At 40.4% G+C, this 23,136-nt stretch overlaps 1 protein-coding gene across 1 annotated transcript in view; it reads right to left on the reverse strand.

Moving 5' to 3' along the window:
- Window positions 1–909: 909 nt before the first annotated feature.
- The window catches only part of DNAJC3 (DnaJ heat shock protein family (Hsp40) member C3), a 33,446-nt gene continuing 11,219 nt past the window's right edge, over window positions 910–23,136 (reverse strand). The window contains exons 5-12 of the mRNA XM_074165502.1: window positions 14,628–14,780; window positions 13,130–13,311; window positions 10,957–11,076; window positions 9,068–9,173; window positions 8,852–8,972; window positions 3,601–3,733; window positions 2,620–2,768; window positions 910–1,841 (exon numbers count right to left, since the gene is read on the reverse strand). Coding sequence (XP_074021603.1) covers window positions 1,684–1,841; window positions 2,620–2,768; window positions 3,601–3,733; window positions 8,852–8,972; window positions 9,068–9,173; window positions 10,957–11,076; window positions 13,130–13,311; window positions 14,628–14,780 — 1,122 coding nt within the window. The 3' untranslated portion in view covers window positions 910–1,683. The remainder of the gene's footprint in view (window positions 1,842–2,619; window positions 2,769–3,600; window positions 3,734–8,851; window positions 8,973–9,067; window positions 9,174–10,956; window positions 11,077–13,129; window positions 13,312–14,627; window positions 14,781–23,136) is intronic.

Below are 23,136 nucleotides of genomic sequence, written 5' to 3' on the forward strand. Positions count from 1 at the left end.
ACTCGAAACAAAACAGGTCAAAAGCAGAAGTCGAACTTCTAGAAAAGTCATTCCATTTGGGAAGTCTCCGACACCGGAGCTTACCAGGCTGCTGGGGTGGTTTTGTACCGTAAACTGTTAGAAATCACCACACGCGCTCTTCAGCTTGAAGATAAATTTCTGCTGAACGAACACCGACCTTTAAATTGCCGTTGAAAAACATTCCACAAAGCCACGCGGCCTCGCAGTTATGTTTGCGAAGTACTTGAGGCAGGAGACAAGGGTTATGCTTCAACAGCAACTCCTATTACAGTAATAAACCCCCCCACTTGCGGGCTGAAGGCCTTATTTGCTAATTTCGTTCGTTTTAGCGAGGCTGCTTATGCTTTCAAACGCCACGAGCTGAAGTGAGGCAAGATTCCTATCAACCCATTATTGTTTTCCAGTAAAAATCCAATCAAGAAAAAAGGGTGATGAACTGTAATTCTTGCATTTGAAGAAAATGGCTGCTGCTGAACCTCAGCAGTAATTACGATATATTCGGTTACAGAACGAGAAGACTATTCGCTCATTGCGGCTACAGTCCCGGTAACACCCCGCCTTGCATTCCCACGCTCGGATCAATACACACCAAACCAATTTTAGCTCCGTGTCTATCGAAAAAAAGAAACCAGACTTTTGGCTAAGGGAAAGTTAGGCTGTCACATGAAACACGGAAACGACTTCAAACAATTTCACAGAATATTAACCCACCGTTGCATCGCCCAGCAGAAATGAAGTTGCATTACAAGGGAAGACAAAGAGTTAATCCCGTTTTCCTGCCGCATTCTCCTCACAACCCCACCGGTTCCGAGTCTCTGTACAGAGAAGTAACAAATTGCTGCAGAGTCGGGGAAACGACACCTCAAGTTTTTTTTTTTTCTTTTTTTTGCTTAAATCTCAAGCAGGTATTTTGTTAAAGTGCAAACTACTCGAAAGCGATACCTCACCATCCCAAATCACATTCGGAAAGAGTCTGTAGAGAAACATCAGGTGTTTTGTTTGGTGGTGGTTTTTTTTTTTTTTTTTACTTTCATATTTGACGATTACCGCCAAGGAAATCAACCCCGATTCGTTTCGGGTTAATGAATAAAGTGAGCAGATCTTTTCAAATACAATTAGTTACAAGCCATCTTCTTCCTCGCCGCGTGGCAGCCTCCTCACCCCACCTACGGCACAGCAGGCTGTCACCAGCCTTTCCTCTTAAGAATACTGAGAGATGGACAATGACTAACAATTCGTTACCGTAGCGACTATTGTAATTAACCCTTTCCACGTTTATTAGGCCCCAATTCAGAAAAATATTTACATGCATTTTTACCTTTAAGCATATACTTGAGTCCTAAGTTTATTTTTAAGCGTTGTCCTAAGTAGCCTCTCACTGTTTTTTTCCCATCCGTAGGAAAAAGCACGTCCTGTAGATCCATAACAAATTCACTGGCAGTAACAAACCCCCCCCAAACAGTTCGAGCTTGTTGAGTTCACCACAAAGCAAACTCTCGGAACACTAAAAGAAAGAAGGAGCTTTCTCCCAGTGCAGTAAGACTCTAGGTTAAGGACAACATTAGAAATTAAGATTTTTTTGGGTCTTGAACTGAGAGACTTTTTATTTTTCAAACGAATTAAGTAAAAAACCAGCAGCAGCCACCAGAAACAGTCTTGGCTCTAACTGAAGTGAAATTTGAATGTAAATGGTCCTCCTCCAGAACCGAAGGGGTTGAATCCTTGCCATGTGTTCCAGTTCCTGTGGAAAGGGTTGCCCCCGCCCTGCTGGCTCTCCGCATCCAGTGGGTCCTCTCCCGCATCAAACTTCCGCCTCATTTCTGGAGGAAACAAAACCAAGGTGGAATCATGGCACAGCAGTTAGGGCAGCAACACCAAGCATCTTGGATGACCAACAACCAATTCACAGAATGGTTCAGGTTGGAAAGGATCTTGAAGATCATCAAGTTCCAACCCCCTTGCCATGGGCAGGGACACCTCCACTAGAGCAGGTTGCTCAAAGCCCCATCCAACCTGGTCTTGAACGCCTCCAGGGATGGGGCATCCACAACTTCCCTGGGCAACCTGTTCCAGTGCCTCACCACCCTCACAGTAAAGAATTTCTTCCTAATATCTAATCTAAATCTCCCCTCTTTCAGTTTAAAGCCATTAGCCCTCACACTATCATTACATTCCCTTATAAAGGGTCCCTCCCCATCTCTCCTGTAGGCCCCCTTCAGGTACTGGAAGGCTGCTATAGAACTTCAGGCAGCAGAAGGTACCCACATCCTTAAAGTTAGCATTCCCAGAGTTAATCAGTCCTGGAAATCTCTGCAAGATGATATTCTAAAAAGAGACCGACTTTTGAAACAATTTTTTATTTGACTTTAAATAAAAGTCACTGAAACACAATAAATAGTTCCAGGTGCACATCTGACTTCATGCAACAGACTGGATGCAAGTATTAGTGCATTGCGCTCTCAAGACGGATAAGGGCAGGAAGGGAAAAAGGGAAGCTCTACTGCTTGATATGACTCACATTTGCTGCATTTTTACATTTCTGTAAAAAAGAAAAAGTAATTAAAAAAATGGAAGTCACTGCATAAGAACAATCCTTACCTGGATCAGTGAGGACTTCTTTAGCAGCTGCTATATCGATGAATTTTTTCTCTGCTTTCTTCTTTTCTTCCTCAGTCTGGAAGTTATCGGGGTGCCACTGGGACGCCAGCTTTCTGTAAGCTTTTATGATTTCTTGCTTCCGGGCATTTCTGGATGGATAAAGTTACAGATTAACTGAAAATTTTCTAATTGTTCATATGCCACGCTAGTGTATCTACAGGTTTATTTTAAACACTGAGACAGAAATTAAGAGCATCAGAAAAATTTCGAGTTAGTTAACCTTCTGCGGGTGGCACTGAGGATTCTGCACACAAGAAACAGCGGAAGCAGGCTGCAACTTTAAACAAAGATTACTCACTCTTTCCTTCACCACACATTTACTTTCTTTGGAAAGATGCTACTGCCAGCTGCTACACGAAATACAGTTCCCAGTCTGAAGAACTTAAAATCAGGTGAGTAACAAAAAGCACGAAGAGTAGAGATCAAATTAGTTCACAATTGGAAGGATGACCAATACTAGTTCAGAACTGGACATATGTTCAGTCCTCGTTAGAAAGAGAAGTCGTTAGTTTCTCAAGGTTAATGGCAGAAGTCTTTTAGATACCTTTCAATTAGTCCTTTCAAACTCCTCCATTCTAGCACACTATCTGCCACAATTTTATTTTTTGTCGCTTTCAGCAATTCTTTCCAGTCTTCATTTCTTTCCCAATTCATTCACCTGACTCTTGATCATCTATACTAAGAATTTCTTGCCAAGGGATTTATTTCCTTCCTTCCCAATGTTGTTTTTCCATTCTTTCTAAAAGGAATTGTAAACAAATGCTACTTAAAAGCCAAACGATGCTAAACGAGTACAGTAGGAAAGCGAAAGTAGCAAGATACAGGAACAAAACCTCAGCAGAATAAATTCAAGTGATCTGCCCTGGAGGTGCTGTTTAATAACCAACTTTCACATCGTCATCTCAGATATTAATATCTCACCTTTTTACTCCTAAGATTTTATAGTAATCCCTCTTCTGCGATTGCTTCAGCATCCTTTGGGCACGTTCTAGCCCCTCCCGAATCTGCTGGTCGTTTTCACTATTGGCTTGAGCAGTCTCATAGTCTTTAATAGCTTTTATAAAAAAAGCAAATAAATAAAAGATTACCAATCTTTACAAACTTCAATTAAAAGAACTCAACCACTCACCAAAAGTTTTGCTACTACCACATATAGACAGTATAACTTATTTCAACTTCCCATGTTTTGTTTTGTTTTTGGTTTTGTTTTTAAATTAGAAAACCTTAGAGCAGAGATTCATTTTCACATATGAATTCAGTAATTTTCTTCCTTTAGGTTCATGACACTTTTTGGAAAGGAAGAGAAGAAGGGAGGTTATTAATGGCAGGTCAGAACACTCTCTAGATGTTACAAGAGTCTCACGGCTGAACAGAATGAGCATGTAGGACTGGGATGAAGCAGAGATCAAGAGGCAAGTTTCAGCAACTTGCATTTGAAGAGGCCACTGCACAGTGTTAGTCCCACACGGCTGTTCAAGTGAAGGATACCTTATACAGGTCTTTAATATTCCTTCTTCTCCCACAGTCTGCACTCAATCAACACAACGGAAAACCTCTTCCTCTTTAATACCAGTAAAGACAGATTTCAGATTACCGGTAAATTCATACCCTTCGTGAAAGGCAAATACTCACTTTTTATGCCTCTGCATAATATGCAAATAGTTATATGTTAAGGTTGGTTTTTTCCCCCAAAAGCATGCTCTCGCTTTTATTTCGAGAGTTGCATTTCTAAGGAAGGAAAGCAAGCGGTGCTGTAACATATTCATGAATTTGTAAGACATTTCAGGGCTCCACTTTTTTTTCTTAAAGTAAACTATATTATTACTATTAAGCGGTAACTGAATGCTTAAGACATCGAGTTTAAATAGTCTTTGATATCAAGATTTATCAGGAGAAGCAACTGTTGAAGCCTTTAATGAGACCGCTCTTCTTTCACTGTTATAATCCTCAAAGTCTCATTTGCAGATCCAAGTCTCCCAGGTTTCTCAAGTTAGACAAAGTGCTCGCATCAGATTATTTCCAAGCAGATGCTATTTCTCAGCAGGTGTTACATTTGTTTTTCACTGTTTCTGAGCAAGACAGCAGGAAGTGCTAATGAATTTGTATTACCCAGACATCTGATACCACTGCAATCTTGTTTTGGCTATTCAGAAAAAATAATAATTCCAAAAAGTATTTCCAGTGCCCCAACAATTTCATATGCTATTACAAACAAAACAACATTTCTATTCATTTTCACATCGCTGGACACAAACAAAGCATTTGGGCTTCTGCTGGTATTTTTAATAACTTGTCCAGTCATTAAAAAAAAAACCCCAACAAATGGCAGCGTACGCTTATGTGTATGCCAAATGTATGCTGTCAAAACTGATAAAAAACAATGAAAATGCAGGGATTTCATTATGCTGCTTTGCCACTGCAATAATTTGAAGCGCCAGAGTACTTAAACTGCTTCATGTAATAACGGGAGGTCCCATCACAATGTCCTGCCAAATGCCGATCAGGTTGCTCAACTTCACTGAGCACCACGCACCACCTACGGCACGCACCGCTGCTGGAAACCAAGCTGCTCAGGGGCCAAGTACTTGCAATGACAGTACTACATTTCCCTTACGTAAAGGCTGAAGGACTAAGTATTGTTAAGCTTTATTAAGTATTAAGCATATGGGAAGGTCTGTTTAGTGCTGCACACCACAGAGGGAATGCGCCCAGCGCACCTGATGGCACGTACATTTTGCGCTCTCTCTCAGCTGGAAAATACTTCAATTTTGATGGTACTCTCCAGCAGAGGAATTTTCCTCTCTCAAGAGAGCTCATCTCTCTCCCCACCTGAGGGATGAGGGCTGGATACAGATGGAAGCAGGATGACAGCTTCTTGACCACAAGAAGTTTTCTATGAAACCAGGAGACTTATTACTAACTCATGGTACATCCAGTGAGTCATTTAATCGATTCTTTACTATTTCTAAAAGCACTAGTACCTCACAAACCAACACAAGAACCACTGCTGCTTCTTACTGGCCTGCTATTTCAGACAGCATCCTTCTTCCTTCCATCCTGTCCCAAGACACGAAAGGAACAACCAGTTTCCAGTATTACTTTTGATTGAAATTTTAGTAAAATTTAACTCTCCTTTCAGTATAAGAGTCTTCACAATCTCTCGGATAGTAATCGCATCGTGTCTCTTGACACTTTAGCTGGCTTTCCTATCTTGCCTGCATCTTTAGAACTGACTAAGATAAGCCATTATTCCATATACAGAATTAATTTCCTGTCAAACACAAGTAACTGCAGGCAATCTATGTCCACGCCAACTCTGTTAGAGGAATAAATGAACCAGTTATGGTCTTGATGAAATACAGACTGTTTCCTCTACAGTAGTAAGGTGGGAAGGGGAAAAAAGAAAAAGAAAAATAAAAGAAAAAGAATGTCCTGACAGATTTTGAAACAACAAGGTGGGTTATTTTTCTTTGACACAACTTGTGCTGTATACGTTAGACAGATAGACTCCTGTACTTACAAGGGAAGCCAGAAAGGGAGTCATTACACATCTGCCTCCGTAGACATGCCCTAAATCCCATGTGATTGTATAGTAAATTAAAACCATTTGATGGGAATCAGAACTCAGCTATACATACTGAAGTGCATCTTAAAAGTTTAACAATTATCGCCTTCCAGTTCTGAATTGTAAGTACTTCAAAATTTCCTGTCTTTAAACAGGAAAATAGGTGCCTCCAGCTTGAAATTTTCTCGAGGAAAGATTGAGAATCAGTTTGCCCCTTCAAATACTAGACTGCAATTTTAATTGCTCTCCTGTTCTCTACAGCAGAGAGGAATCAGCCATCATTTTATAGCAGTTAAAACTGCAGGATAAGTGAAGACACCTTCAAGCAGAGTAATGTCAATGGACTATAATACTGCTTATGGAGGCTCTGCTGGAAGGCAGAGGGTAACTACAACCATCTCCCCACTGTCAAGGGCAGGAGGAAGGCAGGGAATATGCTAAACAACAGGGACTTGGAGCATGGTTGTCCACTCAGAACCAGGCTAGGCCAAGCCCAGCAGGCTCCAGCCCAGGAAATAAACTCTCCCAGACCCCAGGCGTGTCCTCTCTGTGATCCCTTATATCCCATAATACGGAGGCGTTTCCTGCAACACAAGACCAAGACAGCTCTGTGCACGATCTTGTTACAAAAACCTTTTTTTTTTCCCTCTAATTTGCAAGAGTTGTCACATTCTTTCACCCTAGAGGAACCAGAAATAGATGAGGATTTAATAGAAGATAATGTTAGAAAAATCCAAATTGAGATTCATCGTTTTCCACAAAATGAACAGATCAATTCTATCCACTATTAAGCAGCAAAAAGTACATCTAAGAGGACTCACAGCAGGAGTCCTGTTTGGCCTGCCCCTCTCTGTACCCTCCTCTAAGCTGAAGATTTATACACCTTGAGGGAAAAAAAAAAAAAATCTTAAGTTTTCTCTGGGTTCTCCTTTTGCTGATACTCCTTCCTCTTAAATCAAAAACCTTTGTACAAGCTGTAGTCTATGCAGATTTGTATTCTGTACCTTTCACTATTTTAGGGAAGCATTTTGTTTTCTTTGGGGTTTTTTTTTTTTTTTTTTTTTTTTTCAATTTCTTCATAAATCTACTTTCCCAAACACTGATTGAGCTTACTTTTACTGTACTTAAGTACAGAAAAAGATGGGGAATGCCCAAAGGGGGCCTCATCACTGTGAAATCTTCCTGAACCTTTTAGGTTGACACTGCAGTTCTTAACAATCAAAAGATGGAAAAACGTTACCCTAACACAATTTTTCCCCTCAGACTTCGGGGGTCTTTTTAACCAACCCCTTTGTACAGAGGTCATCAGTTCCCCACAATGCTTTTATATTCCGCCCTTTTTCTTATGAGGAAGAAGGCTTGTCAGTCTCAGCAAAGAGGGTCTAGGACTAGGTCACTTCAGAGGTACAAAGTCCACAGGGCTGATGAAGAGGACTGCCTGAAACCACACCAGTCCTCTCTATCCTTGTTTTCATTTGAGTCAAGGAGGTGTAAAAAAAGAAAAAAAATAGGTATCTCATTTTTGAAGTAAGCTTCAGGAGGTGAGCAATATCATCTCTCAGTGATTAATTTCTCAAAAAGACAAAAAAAAAATCTGAGCTTGCTATTAATGAGAACAGCTGCCTTCATGAATGTTTAAATAGAAAAGATTTTTTTTTGCTGTTCAGCTGTAAAGCAAAAGATCCAGTACCAGAATACAGAAAAGGAAAATGGTTCTATAAGTACTGAAATTCGTGGAACTAGTTTTCTGCAGATTTAAAGCCTACAAGTCCTTTCCCTCATCCCATTTGACTGTAACAGCCCAAAACTTCAAAAACTGCTGCATGACTGAGCACAGGGGCCGGAACAAGGCAGATTGTCCAAATGTCCTTCTTAAACCTGGTTTCTTGTGAAAATGAGATTCACTAAATTGACGTTTGAAGATATTTTTTTTTTTATATACCACATTAGCACTTTGTACTCTTGAAGAAGCTAGGTAACGATGTAATGGTGTACTCAGAGACACCCATTAATCAGTCTCTACTTTCCAAGGCTGTAGATGGGACCATGTAACAGTATGCATTTTATGGAAACCGCGTATGGAAAATGCAGCCTCAGGAGCAGATTCAGTTTACTGTTCTTAGCAGTGCTACAGAGACCCATGGAGGTGAAGCAATGGCTGTTATCTTCCTCTGCCCTCAGCACATGACAGGGAATAGAACAGTATTGTTTCATGCTGCTATCTAAAGACATTAAAATGGAGTTCTTAAAATGGATTTATATCCCCCTAACTATAATTACCTTTTATCTCTAAATACAATTGTCTGGCATTGCTGATTATATAAAATGTGTTTAAGTACGTTGAGTGAGCTATACAGTGTCATAAAACATCCTGAACATAACCCACTGTTGTAAAGACAACTCTGCTGTAGATAAAACAAGTACGTTCCACTTATACTAATCAAGAGAAAATTACCAGCAGGTATTTTTGTAAATCTGCAACTACCAGTGCTGATTAGGGATAACAACATAGTGTAGAATCAAAGAGCATATTAAAAAATTTTGAAACATTGACTGCATTTTAAATGCCCACAAAAAAAAGTACGTGCAAGCTGCATACAACGGTACCTTCTTCATACAGGTCTTCCAGCAAATAAGCTTCTGCTCTGTCTTTCAGGGCATTCACATTGGTTGGTTCCAGTTGCAGAACTTCCGTACAAACTTTAATGGCTTCTGTAGCCTGCTGATTCTGGAGAGGAGAAAGTAAAACAAAATTCATGTAGTTGTGGGGTTTTGTTTGTTTGTTTTAAGGAAATCTACAGAGGGAGACAGAAGCAGAATTACCTTTGATAAACAGTGGCAGATCCTTTCTTTGGCACGAGTAGCATAAACTGGGACTTCTGGCTCAGTTTTCATTACAGAATCGTATTTATTGATAGCGTCTTCATACCTGTTTAAATCAAAGTTAAGCATAACATCATGAAATGTAGTAACTTCCAGGGTGTTGTGATTTACTTGCAAATTTTAAAATTCAAACATTTTCACAGCCTTCTAGCAATGTACCTTAATAGTCTTAAAGGTGTGGTGTGAGACAACAGCATGAAGAAAACTTTCAGCCACTTCAAGAATTACACCCCCATTCCCTTTTCTGTGCTATGATACAAAAGAGCAGGCACTATGCCTGGCAGGCTTTTGCAGAAGATAACGACTGCCATCCCTCAGTGTGCAGAGACAACAGTCTCTAGATTTGCCTCCTGTCCAACACGACGCTCTGCACTCAGAAAAAACTATCTCCCTCTCTGATATCTGAGATGGACCAAGTCTGGAGCCTTGCTGTGAGGCACTGCACTATTTGCATTTCTTGGTAAGAAAAGAAAAAAGTTCTTTGTGCTGGCTTGAATCAAACAGTTGTTTTCTCCCTTCCTTCTTCTCCGCAAGTCACATAGTAAAATGTATTTTTGCTGTGAAGGTTTCAAAGATGCTCAAGTTCCATGGTTTGAGTAGAAATGGATTAGAACATTCACCTAAAAATGCAGGCATGTGATTGAACCCACGGGTTGCTACAAGCTAGGAGAAATTCAGGCTCTCAGAGGACTCCCAGAAAACGTGCTGATACTGGAATAAACAGAAGACTAAAGTGAAAAGAGTCCAAACAGATTGCTGACTTAATAAAACTGTCTTTCATTGTGCTGATTCACATCCCTGATGTACTTCCATTTAAAAAGCCACCTTGGCAATATTTAAACTCTTTTAGGGTTCCTTACAATGGGATGTAGTGTGCTTCGGAACATGTAAAACTGAAATAAAGCAAGAGGCAGAAGAATACAAAGGCATCATCTATCATTTAACAGGGTGCATAAAAGAAGCCCAGTCAGATCCACTTTTGCTATCAGGGCACCACAGAGTTATTAGGTGGTTTTAGTCTAAAGACGTGGTCTTCTAATCTCACAATAGTTGAGATTGGAAGGAACTTCTGGGGATCATCTGGTCCAATGCCCCTACTCAAGCAAGGCCACCTAGAGCTGGTTGCCCAAGGACCAGATGAATTTTGAATACCTCAAAAGTGGGGAGACTCCACAACCTGCCCAGGCAACCTGCACCAGTGGAAACAACGGGGTGACAAGAAGCATTTCCTTATGTTCAAGTAGAATTTCCTGTTTCAGTTTGTGCCCATTGCCCCTGGTCCTGTCACTGGGCATCACTGAAGGGAACCTGGCTCCACCCTCTTTACATCCTCCCTTCAGGTATTTATATACATTGATGAGATCACCCTGTTAGCAGAGAAGGCTTCAGGGGAACAGTCCCAGCTATCTGAGCCTTTCCTCACAGGCAAGGGATGCTCCAGTCTCTCCATCATCTTATTGGCACTTTGCTGGACTTTCTCTCTCAGTAGCTTCATCTCTTTTGTACTGGGGAGCCCAGCACTCCAGGTGTGGCCTCACCAGTGCTGAGTAATAATATACAATAGCTGACCATATTATCCCTATCTTGGTCCTACTACCTGCTCCACAAATAAGTATGCAAAGAGAAGACTGGCATCAGAAGGAACCAGAACAGGATTGTTACTATGTGAGTCAATATTTATTTTGATTGTAATTTGAGAGCTGTGCTCAGTTATCCACTTCAACTGACAGATGCAAAAGCATCACTTAATCAGCCCCTCAACCAGTAAGTGCCTCAGTGATTTTTTTTTAATTTTTTTTTTTTTTTTTAATACAGCAGCGAACACTTACCTGCCTTCTCTGATGAATTCCTCTGCTGACTCAATCTGCTTATTGAGTTTCTTTACTTGCTTATAGAGAGAGAAGCACTGCTTATGGTCTTGGTCCAATTTCAGACACTCCCGGACTTCACTTTTCACAGGGAGGTAAGGAGGAAATAAAAAAAACCACACAAAACAAACCCAAACAGAAAGATATCACCACACATTATGAAATTTCACTTAGACACAATGCAACATCTATAAACTGTCCAGAACAACAGTTGACTTTTTTTTTTTAAACACAATCTCTCCCTTCATCCAAAAACGAATTTAAAGTAAGACAAAAGAGTCTTCCAGAACATTCAGGGACGTTTGTCTAGTTTTGTTTTTAATTATTTGGTTTTACCAAATACGTAAAGATTGAAAAGTGCTACATTAATAACAGACTAAAGAGCAGAATAAAAATATACCCCAGGAAAGAAATTATATTCAGCAGTTATCAGATACAATTGCAATTTTCCTATATATTTAACTCAGCTATATTACAAAATACCTATGTAGAAATATATTTTATACTGCCCAAAACAGATAAAGCTCAGCTAAGACTCAAACCTCCTCTTGACAGAACATCAGCCAAGCCAAGCCTGACTTTTGACCGTGAAGACTGTTTAATCAGACTCTGATTATGGCAGATACCTCTTAAAACAGTAAAGCATCTTTAAAAAACTCCAGAATACAACCTTATGAAGGAATAGAAATTGTGTCATACAGAGTCATCATAGTACAACCACGGTGTTACTTTCAGAAAGAGATCGCAAAAATATTATTTTGTTCCTAGGCACAAACAGAAATATCTATTATTTGAAAATCATTAAGCCTGTAAATGTAAGAGGAAGAAACTAAGGGAAGGACAAGATTAATCACCCAGCAAATCCAAGAGCTATAGAGCTATTTCTTAGTATATCTTATAATGGAAAAAAAAAATGAATCAGAGAAAAAGAAGAAAAGGCTTTTACCTTCATTGTGATACCATTCTGTTCTTCAACAGCTCTCAATTGTACTTATAAAAATCTTAAAATTTGGTTACGAACAGAGCATCCATGCATGGATTTCAGAGAAAAAAATACCATCTACTTTTGAAATCACTAGACTCAGTGATGGTCAGCTACTGAAAGTCACCACAAAAGTGACCTATGAGCTCCAGAAGTTAAGTGCACTCCAGAAAGGGGATCCCTACAGTAAATCAATTAGTTATTCGGTGTTTACTTTTGCCCAGCTATAAAATGAATTTTTGCAGTTATAATCACACACAGCTTCCATCTACCAGCCTTTGTCATACACTGCCACAAAAAGAAACTCAGGCTTTTTTCAGCTCCCTTCACCTCTTACTGAACAGATTCTGTGGCAGAAACCATCTTAGAAGGAGGCTGGAGATGTAGGTAGCGCATCAGAGATGAGCTGCACAGAAGCCTCTTGTATGCAAAAAGAAGGATACACCATCTCATCCAGCTGTGCACAAAGTATGAAGAACCCTCCGGATTGGGCAAGGGCAGTTATCTGCAGGACTGACTAGGGACGTATAGGAATAACACCTTAAACTTAACTGAATATGAATAATAGGGTAGGATGTTAACAAAAAAATCACCCAGAATACTGGACACTATCTGCAGGAATGAAATATTGATAGCTCTGGATCCCCACCTCCTCATACCGGGGTGCTCCTCTACTTTTTATTTATTCTTAAGCTTGTAACCTTTTGTTTCCACTCTTGAAAATAAAAATCTAGCCTTAAGACTTAACGTACACATTTTTCATTTGCATTGTAAACTTAACTTAAATGAAGTTCAAAGTTAAAAAAAAAGGCCCCACCAAACAAGTCTAGAGAAGCACTTTCTTCTAGAACTGAGAACTACAATAAAGACAGTAAATGTAAGCAACTCTGATGGACCTGCACTATTGCTTCTGTTTAAGCAAACAAGACGCTAGGAACCATCGATGGCTTGTCTTAAAAAGACTAAACATGGAGTCTTCACTGCCAGTTCTTCACTTCTGGAAAGGAGCTTCCCTTTATCAGATCAGCAACCAGAGTTGCTGCTCTATCCAAAAATCAGACAACAGATATTTCACCGTTTATCATGACCTTTATGACGATTATCATCCCATTTTCTCTCAATTGTAATGATTACAGCAAACAGTAAAATTACCTGAGTGATAATTCATGGTCCCCCAGCTGATAATATATTCTGCTGATTTTATAGAAGGCTTCAGTGTTATCATTCTTTAGTTTGGCAGCAGCTTTCAAGTCACTAATGGCTTTGCTTGGTTCCCCTTCCTTTATATAACACTCAGCGCGAAGTTCCCGTAGCTCTGCATCCCAAACACAAACCTTGAGAAATCAAAGTTAAAGCTTGGTTTTGGTCCATAACACTTCACTTCTTTTCCTCCCCAACAAAAGAAAAATCCCATTTTATTTCACTTTGCCAACTGCAATAGCATAAGGTTCAAGCTGCACGCAGAGCGCATGAAATTAGCATCTCTGCTTCCTGGTGGATGCTGTGATGCACCTGCCCAAAGAGAAAACAAAGGCCTGAAAAATTTGTAAATGATTCAATGAGCTCATGCAGGGAGATGAATTAAATCTACTGGCACTGCTTAAACTGGGACAGTCTGTTGAGCCTCCAGGGAAGGATATCAGAATCATAAATTATTATATCTTCCCAAAAGAACAGGGCTAATGAACAGCAAGGACCAAGCTGCCAGTTGTCCTCTAGAAAAGACGCCCGTGGGTAAGATTCAGCTATGCAAGACTTGACCTTAGTATCTGGATTTTAAAGATATGTACAGAAGGAGCAATGTGACAGTATGGCAAGAATAATTACTTAAAATGAATTAGCTATAATGATTTGTTTTTAGAGGATTTATTCCGGGTCTTATAATTTGTTTGTAAGCCACCATTCTAGAGAACAATGCTCTTCCCTTTTCCACATTCCCTCCCCATAAACAAACTCCCACTTTGGCAGTTTCTTCACCAAAAGCTAGAATGTTGCAAATTCCAAGTCAACAGTGTTAATCTGTATGTAAAGATTCATAGCAGTTTACTATCGTTTAATACATAGTTCTATATGACACAAAATGGCCACGATTGATTTATTTACCTTTATACTATCAGGCTACCTATACCGATTAAGATTCAACAAATACAGATATCCAAGGAACAAGCTGAAAATGCAAATACCTATGTACTTTTTAACTTTGTGATTTTTTTTTTTTGATCTTTTGTTACTTCATGTTGTCAAGACAAAAATTGCCTGCATATAGGCAATGAAATCTCTAGATTAAGAAACTTACACCTCCTAGATTTGGCAAAACTTCATTGTTTTGAGAACAACTTTTTTCTCAGCTTCACCAAGAACACTGAACTGTGGAAAAATGGGAAAGTATAATCAAGAAATTTATCTGTAACAGAAGTTTGGGTGAAGTTCTACCTTTAACCTGAAATACAAGCTATTATTTTTATTTTTTTGCAGCTAGTACTCAGCATTCTCCACTCTGCAACTTCATTATGGACACATGGTGCTCAGCAAAACTGAGCCAATTAAACTTTTTTTACATCAGAAGTTATTAAGAAGTTATTAAACAAAAATACACAGATGTCAGGAGCTCTTGCTTCCCTTTCACGGTGCCATTTTACTTAACACTTACTGCCAAGATTTCATCAAGAAGAGAAATAGCAGCTACGTAATCCTCTCGCTGGTAGGCAGATAATGCTTGTGAATGCAGGCGCTGTAGCTCATCAGATTTTGTCAGCTGAGTCTGGGCTTCTTTTTCCTCATTACTGCTAGGATTGGATTTGAGCTGCAAACATTAACAAGGAGACACGCTGAAACGCTTGTTCAAGGATCTCTTTTTGTCCCATTAATAACCATATCATGGAGAACTGACTAAAGCTGCAAATAAAACAAGATTAGTTTTAAAATTCCACTGGAAGTGTTTCCAACTCCAAACTTCAGAAAAAAGAAAGATTTTTTTAGCTTCAATACAAGTTGTCCAAAGTCAGAGAAAACTAATTCCTCCCCTCACCATGCCTGATCATTCACCATCGGACACATCATACACAACAGCTGTCCCTCCCGTCTTCAATTGACTGTTGCCGTCACGGACCTCTGAATTGTAGCCTAGTTAATTTATTTCTCTGCAGACAGTTACTAAACACTAGATTCCTCAGCATCAGTAGAAAGTATATCCCCATGGCATAATCACAGCTCACTTTACAGACAATATGTATACATAAATTCATGAGAAACAAATGCAACGTCACAGACAGTATACCGTAAGGCTGTTTCTTACATTTTCCCCAGATTAAGATGCTATGGATGGGGGGAAGACTCAACTGGTACCAGCTGGGAATTTATGCACTTTGCTTCATCTGTAGTTTTAAACAAGTCTAGAGTTTTGTCTACAAAGACTTTCACTTCTCAAACCCCTCTCTCTAAGCAAATAGAATGGGTTACATCATACTTGCCTTCATTTGTTTAGGCAGCTTTGAATTTTCAAAGAAAATAAAAAAGCCCCAAAATCTCACAGGGAACTGCTACCACCCAGGAAGACAAATACAAGCCAGGAAGAATCTCGGCCATTCCCGTCCAAAGCCAGGAAGCCATTTGTAAGATTAGTGTAGTCTGAACAAGGCAGTGGCTTCACACTTGTGGCTGATCAGAATGACTTCTGGAGTTTTAAAAGAGACATATCAGCAGGACTTTATTATTTTTTTTTATTTCATCTGTTTGTTTTAAAAATCAAAACTTGCACTACCTTGTATTTTGTACACAGAATGATGACTAGAGTTACTGAGTCCTCAAAGTCATCCAGTACTTTTTCTCTCCTCCTTTATCTTGAAGAGGCCTCTTACCTTTTTGTCATCAGAAAGTTCTTCAAAACACTTGCATTTTGTGCTTAAGCCTACAATGTAATTCAACATCAGCCCTCAGAACTCCTATAACAAAATTTCCCCTGGTTCTAACACTTAAGTATATGAAAGGAAAGAGCCTAAATGCAACATCAAAAGCATGCACAGGTCCCACCTCTGTCTTAGAGGATTTTAAGTCTTTTTGAACCTTATGCAGTTGTTTCATTTTACTCTGGCAAAAATCAAGTTGTACTTAAACATGAAAATTCTCTTTTATCCTCTACACTATCTTTCAGCAAGAGGAAAGTATGTGATCGAAGAGCTTTCTTCTTTGTACACTGATTCCTAATATAAGTCTCAAAAAGCTTTTCTTCTGGTTAGAACAGAAACTCTGCCTATGAACTCCTGATGCTGTGCAGCCTCTTTCTCCCCCAAATCTGAAGCTTGTAGTAGAGGCAAATTTCTGCTCCTGTAATTTTAAAATTTCCGAGACTACAAAACTCTCTGAAGTTCTGAACTCTGCAGTTCCAGCTGACTTGCTTAATGTTTCCCTCAATTTCTCATCATTTTCCTCTCAAAAATTAAGAGCTTTTGCTATGGACAAGCTTTATGCTTCCATTTAAACTTATCTCATGATAACACTCCACTCCTCAGACACACAGTATGTTTCTCATGATTTACTTGGAGCTGAACTGAATTTTCATATTCAATGGAATAGGAAAAGCAATGCCACAGTCATACAGACACGACTGACAGTAATAAAGACCATTTGAGTGAGGCATACTAGATGATTTTAGGTAGTACAAACTATCCAGATAACAAAGGAAAGGAAACTTTTCAAGCTATGGCTCAAACTAAAGCCGTCAACTGCTTGTTGTGCTACAGTATGATGAAAATAATATACTCAGAAGCTTTTAGTAATTAGTGTATTGCTATGATGTTTTAATCAGTAATGTTAACTAAAGCAAAAAGAAGTCTGTTCATTTAGCTCTCAGAAAAAAAAAACTGGAAATGTGATGCAGTTGTTTGATACTCTCATTTTGGTTTACTTCCCAATTATTATTTTTTCCTGTCTTTTTGCCCTGTGATCAGAGGGCTGTCACATCACTATCAATAACAAATGACATTTAAATTATTTCTCCTTTTCCTGTGGAGCAGAAGGCTTGGGGGGGTGACAACTGAGAACAACTGCTTGCACAAAGTACGCTAGACTTCCAAGAAAGGAGCAAATATTAGAAAACCCTTCAGAATTTAATGCAGGTCTAAGGCAAACCTAACACTCCTCTGCATGCTTCACCAGCGGCCCCAAGGCACAAAGTCAGAAGCTATGCTCTGCTCAGTTCTGCTGGACAAGCACGCTGCTACTGGTGAACGTGTTCTCAGCACAGCATCCTTTGCTGTCTTTGCGGTTTACTACATTAAGATTAGAACACTAAATTAGTTGCAGTTTAAACTGCAGCAACAAGAGCTAGCCATCTGTTAACAGCAGCTTTCATTCACTACCAACCCCCCTGCCACACCTGCACTTAAATTCCTTGACAGAAAACTAAGGCCATTACACAGGATGTTATCATAAGTAATTCTTTATCACAGATTTACTACCATAGGTGTTGCTTCATTGTATAGCCTAATCTCAGCATAGGGAAGGAACACACCCTAGGGTAAGCAAACCCCTACTTCTTCCCGCCCCCCCCCCGCCAAGTAAGCAAGATTAAAGGGAACAAAATCATCATCCCCACTCAGTTTATCAGGTTGAGCTTTAAAAGCATTCACACACATGAATCTTTCTCCCCATCACTCTCAGTGAGGAAACTGGCTTCTTCCAGAACTTTATCTCAAGGACTTGACTCAAAACTTTGCAACATTACCTTTCTGCACCCAAGACAGTGGGAAAAGGTATTAGTAGATGCAGTCAAGCATCAAGTATTTTAAAGTTTTCTGATGGAAAAAGCATTTTAACAAGCTAAACAATTCTGGTTTTCAAGTTGTTCTCAAATGCTGGTTTTCAAGAAGCAACATAACAAACACCCCCTCCCTTCATTCTATTTCACAAGTCCACCAGTATGACTTTCCTAACCATACACAGAAGTTACACCAGCCACACACAAGACTACATGAAAAATACAATGCAGCACTACTTCAGAAAAATATTGTTAATACAAGGCCATTGATACTGCCACACTGGTATATCATCTATGACAAAACACTGAAGCAAGACTAATCATAGAATCATACAATTGCCTAGGTTGGAAGGGAACTACACAAGATCCATTTGCATTTTGCATTGGATGCTGCTATCCTGATGATGCCATGTGCCAGTCTGAATTGATTAATATATTTCAATGTGAGGCACCTACGTGTATCTTACAATTATGCTTTCTAGATCAGCAATATGGTTCCTTCCTGTGCAATGGCCCATAAACAGTACAGTAAAAAGTTGGGCATTTAGTACAAGAATACTCATGAAGAATAGTTACAACCTTGAGGGAAAAAAATCCACCAACCAACAACTCAAAATCCATACTCTCAAGAAGTATAGATTAAAGATACAGGCAATTCATCTGTAGCATTTCAGTATCTTAGTATGTATAATAAACAGACACCATCAACTTGAAAATCTCATAAATACTGTTGTTTAAAAACCAAAAACATTGTTAAAAAACCAAAATGTTACAGACACGCTGCTTCTATACCTTGCTTACAGTGGTCCAGCGCCACTAATGTAGACATACATCTATACATTCTACAGCTGTTTTATTTTCTTGCTTTTCAAACTAGTAAATACACAGACGATGAAGAGAAATGGATTAGGCTTGTGAAAAACATTCTGAGGGGAACGGAAGGAACCTCTGTGGTTTATGTTATCTAAGATCAAGACATCCACACACTCGAGAACAGTACACAAAAGAAAGGTCTGCACTGGCAGAGCAATATATTAGGTAACGCAGCCATAATGTTAGACAGATGAAAAAAAAAGCAATGAGATATTTCAATACCTTTTATTCCTTACACAGGAAGCTACAGATGACCATAGTACCACAGAGGAATGTATTTATAAACAACCTACTGTTACTATGATCTGGTTAAGAGAGTTTTAAATACCCAAGCCAAGCTTGCCTAGTAACTTACTCAAATCAGGTGAACTTACTGTGCCGTAAGACGGTCTCCTCCACCTACATCCAAAATAGTATCACTACACATACCAATCAGCCATGGAAAACTATTGGCCAGTGTATTTTGCAACAGCCGAGGGCTTCTCTAGATCAGAAAACAAGAATTTGCAGATGTACAGTGCCCAGTCACTTGGTCTTGGCTGACATCTAGTGGAGCTGGGAGCAGCGCCTTCAGTTTCTGGCTTTTAAGTGTTTATACTTCCAAGGGAGATGGAATTGCGTATTTAGGACACCTCAGTTTACAGTATTTATTCCAACAAACTGCAACTGTGAACATTAATTCAGTCTAAAAAAAATGAAGTTAATTTAAAAGAAATACAGTGTGGTCCTTTCCAGACTTTCCAATACACTAGGCAGGAGTTCTGGTCTACTTTTGTGCCCACAGATCTGTCCTGTTGGCTTCTATTATTCAGAAACTACTAACTAAAACAGAAGGAACTTGACATTAAAGCACATGAACACTCAACCAAAGCTGGAGCAGAGAAATACATGCTATTCATATACCGTGAGCAGTGCCTTTCTAAAGTCACCCAAGGAATTGAGTTAATCCCTGTTCCATCCTGGGCACTCTGAACACAAGAATTAGACTCCTCTGCTGACATCTGTGGGAAGTTTTATTACAGAATCACAGAATCACCTAGGTTGGAAGGGACCCTTTAAGATCATCTAGTCCAACCAAAAAAAAAAACCACACAAAACAAACAAAAAAACCACACACAAAAAACAACCACACAAAAACACACACACACAACACACCACGCACAACCCACACACACACCACCACACCACCCAACACTAATCCATATCCCCGAGAACCACGTCAACTCCTCTCTTGAATACCTCCAGGGATGGTGCCTCAACCACCTCCCTGGGCAGCCCATTCCAATGCCTGATAACCCTTTCAGTAAAGAAATATTTCCTAATATCTAACCTGAACTTCCCCTGGTGTAACTTGAGGCCATTACCCCTTGTCCTATCATCTGTAACTTGGGAGAAGAGACCGACCCCCGCCTCTCTACAGCCTCCTTTCAGGTAGTTGTAGAGAGCGATAAGGTCTCCCCTCAGTCTCCTCTTCCCCAGACTGAACAACCCCAACTCCCTCAGCCTCTCCTCATAAGACTTGTGCTCCAGACCCCTCACCAGCTTCGTTGCCCTTCTCTGGACCTGCTCCAGCACCTCAATGTCTTTCCTGTGGTAGGGGGCCCAAAACTGGACACAGTACTCGAGGTGGGGTCTCACCAGTGCCGAGTACAGGGGGACGATCACCTCTCGGGTCCTACTCACCACACTGTTCTTGATACAGGCCAGGATGCTGTTGGCCTTTTTGGCCACCTGGGCACACTGCTGGCTCATGTTCAGCCGACAGTCGACCAACACCCCCAGGTCCTTTTCTGCCAGGCAGCTCTCCAGCCACTCTGCCCCAAGCCTGTAGCGCTGCCTGGGGTTGTTGTGACCCAAGTGCAGGACCCGGCACTTGGCCTTATTGAACTTCATTCCGTTGGTCTCAGCCCATCCAGCCAGCCTGTCTAGATCCCTCTGCAAAGCCTCTCTATCCTCCAGCAGATCAACACTCCCACCCAACTTGGTGTCGTCTGCAAACTTACTGAGGGTGCATTCGATCCCCTCGTCCAGATCATCGATAAAGATGTCGAAGAGAACCGGCCCCAGTACCGAGCCCTGTGGGACACCACTCGTGACCGGTCACCAACTGGACTTCACTCCATTCACCACCACTCTCTGGGCCCGGCCCTCCAGCCAGTTTTTAACCCAGCGGAGAGTATACCCATCTAAGCCATGAGCATCCAGTTTCTCCAGGAGAATACTGTGGGACACTGTATCGAAGGCCTTGCTAAAGTCTAGGTAAATAACATCCACAGCCTTTTCTTCATCCACCAAGCGAGTCACTTTGTCATACAAGGAGATCAGGTTTGTCAAGCAGGACCTGCCCCTCATGAACCCATGCTGGCTGGGCCTGATCACCTGGGCATCCTTCATGTGTTGCATAATGGCACTCAGGATGACCTGTTCCATCACCTTCCCAGGCACCAAGGTCAGACTGACAGGCCTGTAGTTTCCTGGATCATCCTTCCAACCCTTCTTGTGGATGGGCGTCACATTTGCTAGGCGCCAGTCGGCTGGGACCTCCCCAGTTTGCCACGACTGTTGGTAGATGATAGAAAGTGGCTCTGCAAGCACTTCTGCCAGCTCCCTCAGAACCCTCGGGTGAAACCCATCTGGGCCCATAGACTTGTTTATGTTGAGGTTATGGAACAAGTCCCTCACCATCTCCTTTAGAATTACGGGGGCTTCATCCTACTCCCCGCCCCTAACTGCTAGCTCAGGGGTCTGGGTACTCGGGGGACACCCTACTCCACTGCTAAAGACTGAGGCAAAGAAGGCATTCAGTACCTCAGCCTTCTCCTCATCCTTTGTCACTATGTTACCTCCCATATCCAGGAGAGAGTGGAGGTTCTCCCGAGTCCTCCTCTTGCTATTAATATATTTATAGAAATTCTTTTTATTGTTTTTAACATCCAGGGCCAGGCCAGCTGAGCTTTGGCCTTTCTAATCTTTTCCCTGCATAACTTTACTACACCTTTGTAATCTTCCCAAGTAGCCTGTCCTTTTTTCCAAAGGACATAAACTTTCCTTTTTTCCCTGAGCTGTGACCTTATCTCTTTGTTCAGCCAATTACCCTCTAGGTTCTAGATTTCCAAACTGGTAGTTGCAAAGGAAGAAGCTAAAGAGCTTCTAAAGATTAATGAGTTGCCATTCTGTATCACTAGACAGAAAAAAAAAAAACCCCAAACCCTATCCCACGTAAGGAGCTTTATCAGCTTGGTGCATCTGTTGACCGCAAGGAGAGGTTTCTAGAAATGTAGTATTGCTTAACATGTCAAGGCATAAGTCAGAATCATACCTTTCGGCCAACACAGAAGTACAGAGGAGAAAAAAAAAAAAAAAAAAAAAAGGGCAATCTAAAAATAAGGCATGAAGGCTGGGGTCTCAAGAGGCTCTTATCCTAAAAGGAGTAATCCCTTCCTTTCCAGGCAGGCAGCCCCACTGCATGTGTAGAAAGTGCATGTGTAGAAAGAAAGAAAGAATTTAAGGGTAAGAATATTGGGTTTTTTTCCACAATCATATAATAGTAAAACTATTTAGTGTAAAAAATTTACATACACTATGTAAGACACTTTGGATGTACATACACATTTTACATACACACTTTGTATGTAAAAAAAAGTCTTTAGTGTATGTAAAAAATAGTTTTAATGACTCTTTTAAGCTGTACGTAAAATTGCCTCTGTTATGAGCTGGGAAAGTTTACCTGTCACCCTCCCGTCTGTTTAGATGGGCTGAATTTTTCTTACTCTGTCTCTCCCTCAAAAATGACCGCATCTACTGAACTGCTGAGATCCCTTTCAAGGAGCACAACTCCAAGAGAGAGTGGAGGAGGGATGGAAGAAAAAAAAAGCTTTTCTTAGTCTCCACCGGGATTCACCAGATTTCTGGAATATGCTAGAAGAAAACAGCATTTTTCAGATGGCTTATTCCATCAGTCACCCTGCAGTTCTGGTTGGCACAGAAAGCAACACTGGTGACACAGTTTCTAATTCGCTATATGATGCTTGCATTCTAAGAGTCAATCTCATTCCTACATGTCTGCCCTTGAGTAGTCCAAGTAAAATAAAATCACTTTCCTTAGTTTCCACACCCTGACCTGGTTTCTCCAACTCGGAAGTGGGGAACATTTTAACATCTGATCTACTCCCTTAAAGTCAACACCTAACCCAAACAATCCCTTGCACGAAATCACACAAGAGATAACATTATCTACCGTTCAGAGGCATAAAATCTACCTCAAAGAAGGCTGGCTTTACCAGAAGAAACCCCATCTCATCTACACAAGTATTTCCTCAGGAAAAAGGCTTAACACAGAAGGTAAAAACTTTAATATTTGACAGCCCGCAATTCATTTCTGTGAGCGTATGACATCCTTGGGACAACCTATTCCAGATAACATCCCAAAATCCTGCACAATGAAGTGAATTGTTTTTCTTCAAAATTAAGACTTCAGTGAATGGGGACTGATGGGGTGGAGGTTTGGTTTGGTTTTTAAATATAGCATTTC

The sequence above is a fragment of the Numenius arquata genome, chromosome 1 (genome assembly GCF_964106895.1).
Source record: "Numenius arquata chromosome 1, bNumArq3.hap1.1, whole genome shotgun sequence".
NCBI lineage: Eukaryota > Metazoa > Chordata > Aves > Charadriiformes > Scolopacidae > Numenius > Numenius arquata.